Raw genomic sequence first — 17,409 nt, forward strand, 5'->3', positions numbered from 1 at the left:
AGAAGCTCATCTTTAAAGATTAAGAACTAAATTTATAAAGAAATCTAAGTCATAAACTTGAAAAGAGGGCCTGCTTAAATGTATCACTTACTCATCATAAGAAAACCTTATAAGTCTTAATACAGACTCTCAGCATTCAGAACCTGTAAAATGGAGTTAAAAATTCTTACTTAGAAACTTCTGCAAAAATCTATATTGCACAGCTAAATTTATTAATGGACACAGAGTGATAATACTTTTTTTTTTTTTACATTATTGGATAGGACATGTATGTTCTATTCTAAACTAAGCTATCATCTACCTTTCCTAAGAATGCCTTCAGCTCAAAACAAAACAAAACATGTAATCTAAAGTTTGTAGGATGCTTAAAGGTTGGCTCACCATTTCTCTACTTGGTATTAGAATACTAGTTAGCTAAATGAGGTATAATTAAAACATAGTCCTTCAAAGTAAAGAGTAAAGTCTTCTGAAATTTTATAACAAAGACTGCACAAAAATGTTCCTGTAAATAGTAAGAAATCCTGTGGCACCTACTAACCGATGCACAGGTGGATTATTTTATCATAGTCTGTTGGAAGTAAAATATAGCTAAAATAAGTTCCCAGTGAAACATTTTACAATCAACCGATTTACATGCTATTTAGTTACAGCACATTTTCATTGTCTGATACTCTCAGACTATTTGAAAAGGTCTAGTCCAATCATCATCAAAATTAGCACATTGATAATAAAGTGCAGCCACTGAACCACTAATACTGCTGCAAAAATCTTTATGTACCTTATCCATAAGACCACAAATATGTTCACCAAAACAAAACAAAACAAAACAAAAAACTAGATTTCTTCAGTTTCAGCAGGGAACAGACAATTATCTCTTACTAAATTCATCTACAAATAGAAAAAATAATGCACTATATGTACATTATTAAGCAAAATGGAATATTTATTGGGTCATTTTACCATGCAGAAAGTGAATTTCCTATGGTCTTAGCTCAAATTATATACAATTTAGCAAAGCTAAATGTAAGAAAATAGCAAGGACAATTTATTTTTATATAACAGAGCATATACTCCCAGTTTGCTGCTACTTCAAAGAGCACTTTTAGACTCATCTAACTTTTACAGGCTCTTTCAAAAGGAAGTTCATGGAGACTAGTTATTAACCCACAAAAGACAAAATAAAGAATGAAGAAATACAACAAAAGCGAAGCATTCTGTTAAAAAATAATAAAAGCTAACCACAGAATATGTCAGTTTTGGTTTGCAGACAACCCCTGAGATAGAAACCAAAGTGTTAAGACACCAAGTAGTCAGAGGTAAAAAACTAAGAGAATTACATTCATTCATGGTGTCATAGCACTTGCCTTTTAGAAATTATTTTGTTACCATCCAGAAAGCTTAACTGCTTGAATATTTTTTTTCAGAAAATTAGCAAATATAAGATGCTTCTAAGAAACTGTTTTCTTTTCAAAATGTATCTCATTTGAAGATAGTAGACTTACAATCAACTTGTAATCATAGAATTACTGATTATACTGGGACAACAACAGGTTAACTATTAACAAACAAACAAAAAAACTAAGGAAGCTGAAATTTGTCAACAGTAAGTTCAGCATATCCACCAAAAATTGCTCTGGCATATTTGCAGTCACTAAATTATTTCTAAGCTTTCAAACATGGAATAAAGGCTGACTGGTCATATCTTAATTTGAAACAGAATTCTCTGTGGTAACAAACAATCCATTTCCACTTCCAGTTCCCATTCTTAACTACCTAGCATGATAGCAGCCTTGGTAGGCATAACAGGAAGAATGGTTATTAACAAATTCATTTCCACAGTCACCTCTTTATTATCCCCTCCTTTTAAGACACTGAAGGCTACAAAAGCAACAATGACATTATGATCTGAATTTGGCACATAAGTTAACACTAAAAACCATCTTATGTGATGGCTACATCTACAAAATGAATACCAGTATCAGTGTTTGGTGAGAAAGGCAACGAAGCTTTTGGTTGGCTTTGGTCCAAATAACTAGACCAAGATCTATAACAATGAACCTAAACATATGGAGCTGGGTTCTACACATTCAACAACAGCTGTTTTAAAAGTGAAACCTTTATAGTTTCTCTTAATGAAAAGGCAAAATTTTTCTGAGATGATGCACTAGGTGTAATTACTTTTAACTTTTAAAAAAACCCAAAATAGAACCAAAAATCATTATTGTCACCATTACTAAGAGCTATCTCTTAAATTTCTATTGACAAGTCATCTCTCTCTCTATAGGTATGCTTTCTGCAAACTACAATCTAAATTTAAGTTTTGTTAATCCTGCAGACAAGGATTATGGTAGAAATTGGGTATTAACTAAACTAGTAAGCTAAGGGGTGAACCTAAGAAAAAAATATACTATATATTCTGATGTGACAGAACCACAGTTAGATGCTAAAATAAAACCCTAAATTATACATTTCTCACCCTATGTGAAATCTCAGCTCAAGAAGTTCACAAATAGACAACAATGTTTGAATTTGTTACTAGTTTTAGATAACTAAGTAATTACAGTAAGTCCAACATGGGAAAGAACAGCAAATACAAACCCCAGGAAAAATGAGATTATGGTGATTTCCAAATGCAGTTTCTATAGCTCAGGCAGAGGTAATCAATTTAAAAAAGTGATTCATCCAGCTACCCAGACACAGGCAAAAAGGATCAGGAATGAAGCAATGCTCTTAACAATCTGAAGAAAGATATTGTGGATGTTGATGAACAAGTAGGTATTTTTATGACTTTCTGAAATAAATTTGATCAGAATTTAATGATTCTTATACAAGAAAATCACAAATCAAAGCCTTTAAACAAATGCTACCAATGTGATATTTGGCCCTATGAACCAGACAAACTGTCCTTTACTTTTAGTCTATCAACCTCTGCTTAATGTTCTGTTGTCTTTTAAACAACCCAAATGTACAAATTTGCCTACAACTTCATGCCACAAAAGTGTGCAAATATGAGTCTAAGATGTGCAGTAATAAGGAAAGGCTAACACTGATGTGCAAAGTGAAAAAGAAAGATAGCAGCTTCTGCAACAGGCAATAAAAGAAAGAAAAAACCAGCAAGGTCCTGCATGTGTCTCCACTTCATTGCTTCCATGTATGAAAAAAAAGGAGCCTATTCTTTTGCTAGGCCACGAGGCTGGATCCACTTGGCATTCTGTGTCGAGAGGTCTAAGTTCAGTGGGTGCTCTCAGCAGCAGCCTGGCAGTGTGACTCTGAGGCCGGGTGACCTGTGCTTTCAGAAAAGCAGGAAAGGGCCCTCTAGGTGTGCTGCAGTCTCTCAAAAAGAAAGAGTTCATCAAAGCAGCAAACAACGGAAGAAACTGGTCTTCTTGGATCGGTTTTCTGTTATTTTCACCGGCCCGCCTGCCCCTGATGAATTGCTGTCATTCTAAAAAACAGAAGATAAAGTTACCAAGGAATGAAATTTCATGGTTTAACCCTCAATTACCTAAACATAAAAATAAACATGTGAAAATAAAAATAACATGTGAAATGTGTACTCTACTAACTGTATTAGAAAGGAAATTAGTTAAGCTCCATTGTTGTCTTTTTCTTTGAAAATGGTGAGTTAAAAAGTGAAAATGTTCCTGGGACAGCACTTTTATTTTAATAATATATTGGGTAGGAAGGTCCAATTTCCAGTTCAAAGAAATTATAACCAATGGAGTATAACATTTCAAGGATAGTGATGGAAACAATGTGAAGATCCTAGTGTAGAAAATTCAGTTAGAGGTAAGAAAAGCTGGTAATATAAGGTATACAATTAGTCAGAACTTGGGTTAAAACAACTTTCAAGGCCCTCCAAATGATTAATCACTGAGACAGTTTCAAATTTAAGCAAACACCAAGGTCATAATATATAAATATCCGTCACATGAAGGTGAACTAGATAATTTTATGGAAAAATAATTTGTGCCATTAGCATTTTCAATATTTCAATAAAAATTCAATTAGAGACAGCTGGCAGGAATAAGGATCCTAAAGAAATGGAAATAAAAATCAAAGTCGAACCAGATGAATATGTGAGTCGGGAAAAAGTGAGCTTAATGTGAGTATGTTATTCATCAAGTGCCAAATTAAAAAAAATCCACATAATGGAAATAAAAATTGTGATACAAACCATTTTTCTGTTGAGTTTTGTCATTATATCTCGTGCAAGTGTAAAAAATGCCTAAAGGTAAAATAAAAAATTTCATTATTATATATTCATATTTCAAAATAGAAATAATGGAATTTTTAAAAGTATTTCATTATAAATATGTTACTTTAAGAGTTTTTGAGAAAAAGCACAATTGTAATCATAGAGTGCACATTAATGTTCTATGTTCTTTTCCAATGATATCATAAACATTTCAAACTGTCATTCATTCATTAACTATTTTTTGCATGTAAGGTCTGGTACAAGTTATGAATAGCTTTCTCAGTACATCAAGAACAAGGCAGAACCACCCCCACTTCCCCAGAGCAGGTCACAGTGCCTGGGCTAAGGAGATGCAATTATTGTTTAATGAGTGAATGAAGGATTATGTAGTACTCTATAGCTCTAATATCTATCTTTGCAAAAATCTCCATCTTTAATTTCTGACTGTTTTCTGAGGATGTACCATCTTCTGTGTCTTAACACTTTATCTATATTCTCTATTGACCCAAACCAAATCTTTTTTAAATTTGTCATCACTTTTTGTTACTGCAGAGTCAAGAACTCTTAAAGCATCTTCAATTGTTTCCCTGCTAAACACACTGCTATGTCAGCCTCATTGTTTCCAACCACTCCTGATCCCCAAAAACTGTTCAGAAAAAGGATTATTTCCAATCCAATTAAACAAAACCATATGATAACTACTAGTGGTATTCATGTTATCTCACTGTCACAATGGTCATGTATAAGTAAGGTTCTAAGAAAGTTTAGTTTTTTTATGAGGCTAACCACACTAATTTAAAGCTTTGGGGAAATTGCTAACTTCTCTAGAACACCTGACCTGAATAAGCAGCTCAAGAAACTCTTCACTCTATACTTCCACAACTCAATGGTCCCTCTAAGCCACAGCTGTGATCAGGGTGCAAGCATTAACGGGAGACCAAGCCTGTTGCATTAAGCCAGGGTACAGAGATCATCCTGTGCAAGTAATCCTACAGGGCCATCACAGTGAGCAAGCTTTTCTGTTTCCACCATTCATGCTGAACTGATGTAAGAGGCTGCCCTCTCTCTTGTAGAGGGAAATCCTTTTGTGGCAAGCAGAAGGAAGCATTTTTCCGCTTAACTATGCTTGTATAAATAAATCAGTAGAGATTTCCTGTTTCCCAATACCCATTAGCCAACCTAAGAAAATATTATTTAAAACAAAGAAAATGTGCCAATAAAATCATTTAAGTTTGAGTTTTACCCTTCATGTTATGACAGTGAGTAGCCTAAGAAATTAAATGTTTAGGTGATCAAGCATCAGTATTACCTAAGCAAATTACTTTATTAACATAGATTACATATATTATTTTTATGACCAGTTCAAAAAAATTTTTAACAAAGAAAATACTGATAAATTCTGCCCTTGGTAAAGAAAGCCTATTCCTTCAAAGACTAAATGATGTGGTTTTCTTCAACAGCTAACTTAATTAAAATTTATTAAAACTACTCTCTGATAAACTCTTATTTCTACTAAATATCATAGTGTTACAATGTATTGTACTTAATCTACTTCAAATGTGTACACAAAGGGAATCTGTTCAAAAAACCAGCAGTTTAATTCTCTCTTGGGAGAGTACAGACATGAAAGTAATTTAACTTGTCTGCTACAGGCTACTACAAGGTGACATGAATGATGACAAATGAGCAGAAGATACCTCTTTGGCCTGCTAGTCCAGGATTTCCATCTTCCCAAACAAAGGACTACACTGAACTTAAACTGAACTACTCTCTCCTGTTTGGTGAATTTTAATTGAACAATCTAAAAACAAAACAAAACAAAAACCAAACAAATCCATTTGAGGGCTGGGTGTTAGAAATTAAGCACCCAGACACCACATAAAGGTAAGGGTACACAAAATGGAGGTGCGCCCACAAAAGGCTTTTTCACTTGGTCAGAAAACATCAAGGGCTTTGGGAATCACTTGAACATGGGCATATAAAGTACTGGTGCCATTACCAAAATTTCTTTCTTACCTCTTCTACATTTGTACTGGATTTTGCACTTGTCTCCAAGAATTTAATCCCGTAGTCAATTGCTAACTGAAAGGCAAACACAAACCTTAAATCCAGTGAAAGTGACTTGAAAATATTTGTATATTTTAGGTTTTTCAAAGTCTCCCAAATAGGTTATCTATTACAGAACTCCTGTGGTTCTCAAATTTCTTAGCCTTCTTCTATTGCATTTGGAACTTAATAACTGAACTTAATAGTAAATGTGGCACAACTTTAATCTAAAACACAATGTCAGTACTTTTTTGTGTTCTTCTCTATTAGAGAACTTTTGGTTTTCTAATATACAGATAAGAAAAACTATGAAACCGATTCCCACTCCTACCATTTAACTTGGGACTCATTTGTCCTTTATATTTTCTCCAAAAGTACGATTCTCCAAGTCACTTTTAAATATTTTTAAATGAACTGGTTCATACTACTGATTTAGAAAAAATTGTGACTTCTTCCATATTTCCATTTACTCCCAGAGAGTTTCCAAGTTCATTTACCACACTAAAATTAAGTGAATGTTTTTAGGGGAAAAGTGTGCAGTCAGATTAAAAAACAAAATGCATTTTGCATGTGTCCCTGGAAAAAAAGGATAAAGTAAAATTCTTGAACTTAAAGAGTGAAGCTTCTTAATTTACAAAATGGTATAGAACTAAAAAGGTACAAAAAATAAACTTTTGCTTTATAGGACACAAAACAGAAAAGCCTACAAATGACATATCTACAGCCTGATCAGTTACGAAAAGTTTATCCATAATGGCCTAAATTTTTCTTAGAAAAAAATTAATTGGAAAATGATTATTGAAACTTTACCTGTTTCCCCCCACCCCAAAGAGAATGAATTGTTTTTTTAATTTCAAAACTGGGTTTTTCACACAGATCTGGAAGAAACAGCCTGAACTCAAAGTTGCAGAAAATCTTAAAAAGGATCAATTTGTATCTCCCAGAAAACATTAGCAAATTCTTTAGGAGTGAGTCATGACCACACAGTATACAGAGTTGGATCCTGAATACTAATTTGCACCATTCAAGTATGGATTACATCTCTTTGTTGCTGATATCCAATTCTAAAGGATTAAAATACATTTTAAAAACTTAGATCAATAATTAAATAATATTAAAGATTTAATGTAAGGAGATTCCAACCTTTATTCAGTTCAAATTTACCTTCTCCCCTCTCTCTTTTGACACTTGTCTTTTGTCATTCATATCACATTTGTTACCAAGGATCATTCTTTCAACATCTGAAGAGGCATGCTGCAGGGAGAAAATAGTACACTATAAAAACAGCCTGAGAAAAATCACAGCTATTCAACAGGAAAATCCTGACCTGTCAGAAACACATCAATGTATTTAATAATAAGACAAATAATCTTTCATTCAACACAAGGCCTGATTCAGAGAAGAATTAAAGATGGGAGGAAGGGAAATGCTATAGTTTAGAGCCTCACAGAGTCTGTACAAACTCCTTCCCCAAAGGCTCCCAGTCATCATTTTCATGGCTTTTTATACATAAGACCAGGGTGGGGGCAAGCAAGACAGAAAAAACATGATAGTGATCCAGTGGAGAAATATTTTGGATGCTGAAACTATTTAAAAAATGTATTTATGTGGATTAATATAAATATGTACAAAGATATTTCAGAGTAAGATTTCTGAAATGTCAAAGACATTTTTAAAAAGTCATAATATCAATTATTCTGGAATTAAGTCAAATTTCAAATACCTAAGATGAAGAACATGAAGGGCAAAATAGTTGCCAGAGTAAAAATATAGTTTAGCTAGTCACACAGCATGGCAGAACTGATAAAACTGGGAAACAGATGTCCTAATTCTGACTCTCCTCTTTAAAGGCTGTGCAAACACTGGAAAGTCACTTCCTTCTGACCTCAGTTTCTGTGTGTATAAAAATTATTTCCAAGATCTAACTCAAGTTTAAAATTCTGTAAAATTGCTCCTCTGTCTACAAACCACAGCAGTCAGACTGGCAGCACCAGAGATCTTTATAGAGTGAAGTAAGAAGGCCCAGCCTTCCCATGCCCTACTTGTCAGAAGCCTGGCTGCCTCTGAGAGGGACAGAGGGGCCTTCTACAGTAAGCACTCAGCAGACTCCTCTCTAGTATCATCATTCTCTTTCCATACATACCTCTTCAATGTTTCTTATCCAGTTTTTAATATTGTCAAAGGATTTTTCATTTGTGATGTCATAGACCAGCATAATTCCCTACAAGAGGAAACAAAGGTCTTTCTGTAGTACTTCATATATTTAAAGTTATATTATATAATGTCAATGTACTCCTACCCTCCAGAAACCTTTTGTTTTTCCTTTTTTTCTTTAAAAAGGGATTCATAATAAATTTGAAAAGTAGAGAGAAACAAAAACATTCTTCCATTGTTTCACCACATAAATAAATAAAACTCTGTTAACATCTTCGCTGTTAACCTTTAATGAATGAGTGATTGTGGGAAAGGTAATACAACCTTTCTACCTGACCTCACATGATTACAATCAGCATCAACTGGAACTAAAGGTAAGTTTAAGTTAAAACAGAGATAAATTGAAAGGAGGAGGTAATCACTTCCATTGCCTGTTTATTCCAAGTATAAATCATCTTATTTCTTAGTCCTTTACTAAGAATGAGACCACACTGCTTTAAATTTTTTATATAGGTTGATCAAAATGTCATCATTTGTCTAAGTAAATTACAGACACTTAAAATACAATGCATTTGTTATGCAGGTTTAATTAAAGGTACTGTCAATATATTTTTAAAGACCCCACATCTGGTATTTCTAAAAGGTTCATCTTCCAAATGTTTCAACTAACACCTGTATGTTAAGAAGTTCACAATCTATATTCTCAGACCATTTTTTAGTACTACATGCTAGATTTGCTCATTTATCCATCCATTCAACAAATATTTAGTAAGCACCTACTATATGCCTAACATAATAACAGGTGCTAATAGTAGTGAACAAGATAGCCAAGTTCCCTTCCTTTTGGGGATGACTTGCAAGGAAAACAGACAATGAACCAATAATTACACAATTAGTTGTAATTTTGACAGCTGCTATGAAGAAGCAGGAGGAGCTCTAGGCTCACATGTCAGGGATGTAATCTTAAGCTGGATGAAAGGCTGGAGTGGTAAGGGAAGATTTCCCTGATGAAATGACATTAAAGCCAAGGTCTGTGGACTGAATAGACTTAGACTGGAATAAGGGGTTAAGGCTAGGGTGAAGACAGGAAGCCTAAGGGTAACTGGCAAACAGCAGAAATAAAAATATCTCACTGGCATGGAAGGCCCACCAGCCCACTGGAATGAAAGAAAAACAGCTAGGGAAGAATGCACAGATCTATTGGGAACAGGGCACAAGATGAGGCCAAAGATGTAGACAGGGCCAAAAGTTCCTTAGGTACCATCATCTAGATATCACCTGTTACATTATCTCCTGGAGTCACCACAAACTAAGTAAAATATGAGACTGTTTCAGTCCCCTCCTGAATCTTTTATTCCCCTTCTATATTATCATTTTGGTGAAAGGCAAAAAAAATCCAGCCAGTGATCAAATAATGGTGGGCAAGTGGCAGTGGAAGAGGAGGGGAGGACCCCATAAGAATGGAGGAATCTGGAGACAGATCATACCTTCCCAAGTCAAGGAATAACCATTACCCACTTCAGCTCTGTCACCCTAGCACCACTCCCATGAGTATAGTCTTTTAAGCAATGAGCTGGATGTGATGGCAGCTGGTACCCTACAATCTACCAGGTTGGGCTCTATGAACTCAACTGTTCAACCTTCAAAGACTCTAAGCATACTAGACTTCATCATAATTCAAGGTTTCAACTTGGGCTTGGATTGGGCCTAATTAATTTACTGAGCTGTTTTTTTTTTTTTTGAGGGGGGCGCGTGGGGGGGCTGTTAAACCCAGTGTTCTACCACTGAGTTATACCTCGAGCCTTTGGCTTAGGCCTAAAAGCCAGGGATAAAGCCTGACTTGGGCCTAAGGTTCTAGGCATGGTTCAATACACTTCTGCTTCTAAGCTGCCTTATTTACCACTCTATTCACTGCACCACACAGAACCTGCCCAGAGCCAAGCAATATAAATGCATTGAACAGATGAGGCGTTTTAGGATGGAAAATAACCATCCTAAAATGATAATAAAGTGATGAAGTTATGATAACATGCATAAGGCCAGGATATAGCAAAGAAGGACCTGGCAGTAAAGATTCACCAGATTCTAAGTCTCAAAGAGTCATGGATCATTCAGCTACTTCCTGACCAGCTGGTACGATGCTGGGAGATTCCGGAGAGATGAGCCGTAAGCAGGGGATGTTGGGGGGTGATGTGGAGTTGTGAGAGATAAGGGATGATGGTAACAGGCAAAGGGGTCAAGAAATGGACACTTAGTTATCACAGGGTCTGTGGTCTCCTAAGACTGTCATGAGGTATTAATAAAAGGGAAAAAAACCTCAAAAATATATGAACACCTCAGAATGTAAAAGAGTTCTAGAACATCTACAGGCTAAATGCTTGATTATTATGAAGACCAATGGCAAAATATAGTTACTAAACAAAACACAACCAGAAAACTCTTTAAAATATCTTGTTTTCACATTTTAAAAAGTTATTTTCTCTCACTGAACTAGATTCCAGCTTGAGTCCTATAATCAGAGTAAATGAATATTCACGTTTTACTTTCACCTTAAGAGTTACAAAACCCTAAAACACAACTCACCATGGCTCCTCTATAGTATGCTGTTGTGATTGTTCGGAATCTTTCCTGACCTGCTGTGTCCCTAAAATTTGAACAGAAGAGAATGGTTTTAAAAGTCATCACAGCATCACTGAGGAGAGGCCTCACACTGGAAGAGATGGAATTCTGGTCTTCTCATGGTGCAGTGGTCACACAAGGGAGAGAACGAGACACAAAGGGAGCCCACTGTGCATCTGTGAGCTGGAGGCAGTGGTGGCCACAGGAGCCTGTCAGAAGCTCAAATGACTTGGATGAAAAACTTGGACCCTGCCGATAAAAGCAGCAACAGGAAAATACACAGGTCTTGCTAGGAACTGGCATCGTCAAACACACGTGGGAGGGAATAGAGAACAGTTCTAAATTCTTGGACTCTCAGAGGTAGCAATAATCCTTCTTATAAGTGTTTAATGATTAAGGCATTTTGCTTTCTTGACTGAACGTGTGATTTCTGTACAAAGCAAACAACTGAACTGGTTTACTACTGTGTACATTCTGCTCAGCAGAGCATAATAAAATACATCTCCTCCAAAACATTTTCAGTGGAGTCCATGATTACATGGGAGCCTGGAGCTCAACACATCTTTCTTGATGATGTTTTCAAAGATTTTCAAACGTGAACAAAAATATGTAACCTTTCACATATTCTTGTGTTTTGGCTGGTGGCAAACCATTAAAATACATTCTGATGGGCTGAGGGCATAGCTCAGTGGTGGAATGCTTGCCTAACACATGCAAGTTCTTCAGTTCAATGAATGCCCGGCACACACACACACACACACACACACACACACACACAGAGTTAATAATTAGTAGTAATACTATAAAGTAAGTTAAATTTCCTTGATATTTAGGGAAATCAATATTCTCATATTTGCTACTTATATCCAGAACTAATTTGCTCCCTGTGCTACTCAAACTAAATTGTATGATTTAATTGCAAGGGAGAAAGAGACATTTGTGGAAATATATAAAGATCCAAGGGAAATATTGTAAATGAAAATCAATAAATACCTTAACATTTATGTCTACCTTACAAAATACGTTCACACTGTGCTCACATGATGCCCACCACAGCCCAGTGTGTGTGAAAGTATTACATCATCCTCATTTGCAAAAGAGGAAATAGGCTCAGGAAGGTTGGGGACTCATCTCTGCCACTAAAAAACTTGAATAAGACTCAAGCATTTTAGGCCTCAGCTGTTCAGCACATGGCCAAGTCTCACATCAAAACCTTATAAGCCCTATCTTGTCATTCTTTCACTGATCAGGATTACACATTCAGGGCACTTGTTTTGTGTACAGCAAACAAATCACAGGGGCAACAGAAGTCAAGCACCTTAAGAAGGTTAACCCTATCTTCTTCACATACACTGTTGATTTAGAAACAGCTTTGTAGTAAGAATGGAAAAGAAATCCACTACACAAAAAATGTAGGTTGTGAAGTGTGAATGCAGACTATTTTGCTGCTGAGAGTAATAACAGTCAGGGCCATGATGTTTTGGCTACAATATTAGTTCACTTTGTGTTACCATAACAAAATACCTGAGGCAAGAATAAGAGATTTATTGGACTGGGGATGTATTTCAGTGGTAGAGAACTTGCCTAGCATGTAAAGGCCCTGGATTTGATCCCCAGCATAGCACAGAGAGAGAAACAGAGAGAGAGGAGAGGGAGAGAGAAGGAGAGGGAGAGGGAGAGGAGAGAGAGAGAGAGAGAGAGAGAGAGAGAGAGGAGAGAGAGAGAGAGAGAGAGAGAGAAAGGTTTATTTAGCTCACAATTTTGGAGGTTCAAGAATATTACCTCAGCTCTAGTGACAACCTTCTTGGCTGCATCACATCATGGAGAATGGTAGTAAAGGGAACACTGCAGGAGGAAGGGACTGTGCATCTCAAGACAGGAAAACAGAGTGAGTTAGGGGTCAGGCTAAGGATTTCCTAACAACTTGCTTTTGTGAGAATTCACTCCAGGAGACCAGTGTTCCTTTCCGTGGGCAATGCCCACAGTAACCTAAAGTCCTCCTACTAGGACCCACTTCTTAAAGGTTCCACATCATCTCCTATTGTCACACTAGGGAACAAGCTTCCAACACATAGATTCTTGGGGGACAAAGTGCATCTAAACCACTGTAGCTACTCTACACTAAGTTCTAATTAGCTAATCATCCACAAACTCTAAGAAACATTCCTTATTGCCATGATCAGGACTGCCTAACACAGAGTCGGAACTTCTTTGTACTGCCCTCTTTAAAAAATTCTTTTTCTATCTTTAAAATATTTTTTCTTATTAAACACCAATAGAGGAAAACAGCAGTCTGTGGAAACCTCCACAGTTTTTTCTGATGAAATATACTGGGAACCACTAGATTAGGTTACTACATAAAGCTGGCACTATGCTCCAGGACATTTAGATGGTTGTCCCAGCATTACCACTAACCCAGACATATGCCCTCAGATGAACTTAAATCCCACCCCAAATCCTAGTCTCCTCCTCAATTAAAAAAGGCCTGGAGGGTGTGCTTTAATACAATATTCTAGTTCTATCCTAGTTCTGAGATTCAAAGAAGACAAAGGCCTATGAAAAAGTTGATATGTATTATAGGATGAAGTTCTGAAGTCTGAAGTGCTTCAAAATCTGAAATTCAAAATGTTCCAAAATCTGAAATCCCAAATGTCAAAAAAACAAAACAACAACAAAAGAAACTTGTACACAATAATATACAAGTACAAAATTCCACATTATTAATTCTTTTTTTTTTTTTTTTTTTGTACTGAGGATTGAACCCAGGGGTGATTAACCACTGAGCCACATCCCCAGTCCCTTTTTATTTTTATTTTTTATTTACAGATAGGGTCTCGCTGAGTTGCTAAGTGCCTCGCTAAGTTGCTGAGGCTGGCTTTGAACTCGCAATCCTCCTGCCTCAGCTTCCCAAGTCGCTGGAATTATAGGCATGCGCCATCATGCACAAAATCATTAAAAACATAGTATAAAATGAAACTTTTAGTAGGAGGTGGGGCCTAGTAGGAGGTCCTTACATCATTGGGAGCATCCCTTGGGGACTGTGGGACCTGGGACACTTCCTTGCTCTTGTTGACTGGCTCACAAAGTGATTAGCTTGCTTTTTACCATGTGCTCCCTGACATGGTCATCTGGTACCCTCCTCAGGGGCTCAAACCAAATGTCTGCCTGATCTTTGAATGGAATCTCCAAAACTGTGAGCCAAAATAAACTTTTTCTCTTTATAAGTTAATTGCCTCAGGTATTTTATTATAGTGACACAAAGGTAATAAAGAAGGGAAGCAATTGGCTCAAAGTCATTGATTTAGAGGCACTGTGGCTAGAACCTAGCTCTGTATTTTCTGTTCATGGTTTGTACTACTTGACATTTGACCTCATCTGATTTCACAGTTGCAATAATTGAAATGAAGAAGTAATGTACATGTTTTAGAATTTAAGTTCCTCCTGCGTAAAATTAGAGCTTTGGAAGAATGAGTTCCCAGATCTCTTCTGACTCTCAGAGTTAACTGTATCATTCTTCACCTTCCCACTCTTGCTGAAGATACCTTTGAAGGATGCTAAGTACTTACCCATCTCCCCTTGGTTCAATAAAGAAAAGATCCGTTAGCTATCATAAAGATGCCTTTAAACCATTACAACTCACATTTTAATTCCCACTCTCAATTCCCAATTAAAATAGAAACTGTGTGTGTGTGTGTGTGTGTGTGTGTGTGTGTGTGTGTGTTTTGGGGGGGTACTTACCATATCTGAAGCTTAATTTTCTTTCCATCTAGTTCTATCGTTCTGATTTTAAAATCAATTCCTGCCAGAAAAACAAAGAAGGATATGCTAAGTTTCTTCAAATCTAATCCAAGTCTTATTAGGAAGAGGACAAAGATTTCTATTGAAAAAAAGCTCTCCAACGCACTGGAAAATGTGAGCACAGAGAGGGTGTGAATGGTATGTTTCCTCTGAATACAGGCTGAAGAAAGGAATGCTAATTACTCTGCAAAGAATTCCCACACGTGTTAAATGCAACGTATTATATGCCTCATTATTTTGACACAAATGGACCACATCCCGCAAAGTTACATAATTTAGATAGAGAACATGCCATATTTTCTACTTCCTGAAATACATTTAATAACAACGCTTCCTAGCCCTCGATCCCCATCCTTTCCTAAAGAAGGCCACAGGACCTCTCTAAATAGAATCTCTCTCTCCATCTTATTCTTTCTTTGGAACCTGCATCTCAGAAGAAACAAAACAAAAATGCCTATTTGATGGCAGGGGAGGGAAGCCGGCATTTTATATAGTTAGCAAGTATTTCATATACATTCTAATCAATGTCCCCAGAGATTAATGCTTAGAATTGAAAAGTCAGAATCGTTTTTAGCCTGGGCTGAACTTCAAAATTACTTGCAGAACTTAAGAGAAACCCCACAAGAAAACAAAAAAGAAAAACAAAAAAAGCCTCAAGACTAGGCCTGCCTCCTTTCCCAAATTCTGAGATTCTGTCTGAACTTGTTAAGGGTAAAACCTGGGCACTCTCATTTTAAAAGCTTTCCAGGAGATTTTAACCTGAAGCAAGAGTTATGAAATGCTCAACAGAGCTTGGCGGGTGCCATGTGAAAGTCCTTTGGGGCTCTGCCTCTTCAAAAGTTCCACCCCTCCCTCACTTATTTCCCCTCACTCTAGCAACTCAAAACTTATTTATGGATTTCTACTCCAAAGAGCCACAGCCACAGCCTTTAACAATTATTAGCATGCTCTGTCATATATTAGGAATTAGCTTTCCGAACAGATCAGCTGGTGAATACAACTGGGTAGCAATTTGTTAAATGCTTATCATCTGGCTACTCAGCTTTGTTTGAGATTTTTCTACTCTTTTGCATTCTGCACAGAACTCCTTAAAGTGGTTTCTAAGACATTTTGAGAAAACATGTAAATTATGTATCTTCTAGATTGTCTTGAACACTAACTACATTGATTTGAGGTTGGGGGGGCCTTTAGCAGGTATGTTTCTTCATCTAGAGACTGAAAGTACCCAAAACAGCTGCTTCCCAGCTCCAGCTTTAAATACCACACAGGCTTAAACCAATCGGATTCCCCCCACTTCTTCTCTGAATGGTACTTTTCCCTGAAAGAGCATTTTTAGGTACTCTCATGAATCCTGACAAAGACAAAAATTACACCCAAGCTAATTTTAAAAATCGTTGCTTAATCATTCTTCCCCCTCATTGATAACCATGGACTAACAAATAAAATCCGATGCCCAATACCCTAGGCTATATGGCTCACATTTCTTCTAAGGCGCCTCCCTCAGCACTGCAGGGTCTGCGGTGGTGGATGCAAAATTTACCTCCACAGCATAAATGTTATTGCTAGCATCCCACAGAATTTATTGAACCATCACTCATTTCAGCTGAATAAGCAATGATTTTAATGTGATTTATCTTTATTACATACCTCCAAGTCTGGTATAATAAAAAGACCCTCTTAGAGACCCTCCTCTACCCTTACCTCCTTTTGGTGGCAACAAGAACAGTGCCAAATACATGGGGGCCACCCAAATAAATGTTTAACACCATTTAATTGCACACTTAAAAACTGTTAAGTGTGAATTTTATAATACCTGTTTTTTACCTTCTTAAATCAAACTAAATTTGGCCTAAAAAAGTTTCCTTATTCACATGTTCCAGTCTTTGTATAGGATACTGCAACCTAAATCAGTACTAAACAAACTGAAAACGTAACTTAGGAATTTGTTTTGTAACAAATAATTGAGTCTTAGTCAATCACAGCAGCCAAGCTTAGTCAAATCAGGTTCAAGTAAGGTAAATGCCACATTTTAACCCATCAAGCTATCTCTGTACCTTGCTTTGTTTTCTGTATGTCACTTCCTCTTTGGTAGTCCCAGAGTCTCAAAGAAGCTGTCCCTGGTTCTAGGAGCTGCCAAATTCATGAACTGCTCTTTGCTTATTTAAACTCCATTAAGTTTAATTTGTCTAAACTTTTTCTTTTAACAAAATCACAATAAAAGGGGGAAATCATAATTTTCAAAATGTCTAGCGCATACCTAAAAAATAACTTAAGGACAAACATCCAACATTTCATCATTAATATAGTTCATTCACATTTTAAATAAAAGTTGATATATATCAAAATGCCTGTTCAAGTCAGGCATGATGCCTGTACACCTGTAATCGCAGCTACTTGAGGGGTTAAGGTAGGATCACAAGTTCAAGGCCAGTCTAGGCAATTTAGTGAACCCTGTCTATCAAAATAATATAAAAGGTCTGGAAATTTAACTCACTGGTAGAGTGCTTGCCTAACATGTAAAAGCCCTGGGTTCAATCCCCAGTTCTGGAGGAAAAAGAAAAAACTCTGTTCAGATTAACACTTTCCTATTCTGA

General features: G+C 36.4%; 1 protein-coding gene across 1 annotated transcript in view; it reads right to left on the bottom strand.

Moving 5' to 3' along the window:
* Positions 1-198: 198 nt before the first annotated feature.
* Positions 199-17,409, bottom strand: part of Rab8b (RAB8B, member RAS oncogene family) — a 62,108-nt gene continuing 44,897 nt past the window's right edge. Inside the window, exons 2-8 of the mRNA XM_047540792.1 lie at positions 14,756-14,816; positions 10,982-11,042; positions 8,388-8,465; positions 7,409-7,498; positions 6,215-6,280; positions 4,178-4,228; positions 199-3,445 (exon numbers count right to left, since the gene is read on the bottom strand). Coding sequence (XP_047396748.1) covers positions 3,353-3,445; positions 4,178-4,228; positions 6,215-6,280; positions 7,409-7,498; positions 8,388-8,465; positions 10,982-11,042; positions 14,756-14,816 — 500 coding nt within the window. The 3' untranslated portion in view covers positions 199-3,352. The remainder of the gene's footprint in view (positions 3,446-4,177; positions 4,229-6,214; positions 6,281-7,408; positions 7,499-8,387; positions 8,466-10,981; positions 11,043-14,755; positions 14,817-17,409) is intronic.

This window comes from Sciurus carolinensis, chromosome 2 (assembly GCF_902686445.1).
Source record: "Sciurus carolinensis chromosome 2, mSciCar1.2, whole genome shotgun sequence".
Taxonomy (NCBI): Eukaryota; Metazoa; Chordata; class Mammalia; order Rodentia; family Sciuridae; genus Sciurus; species Sciurus carolinensis.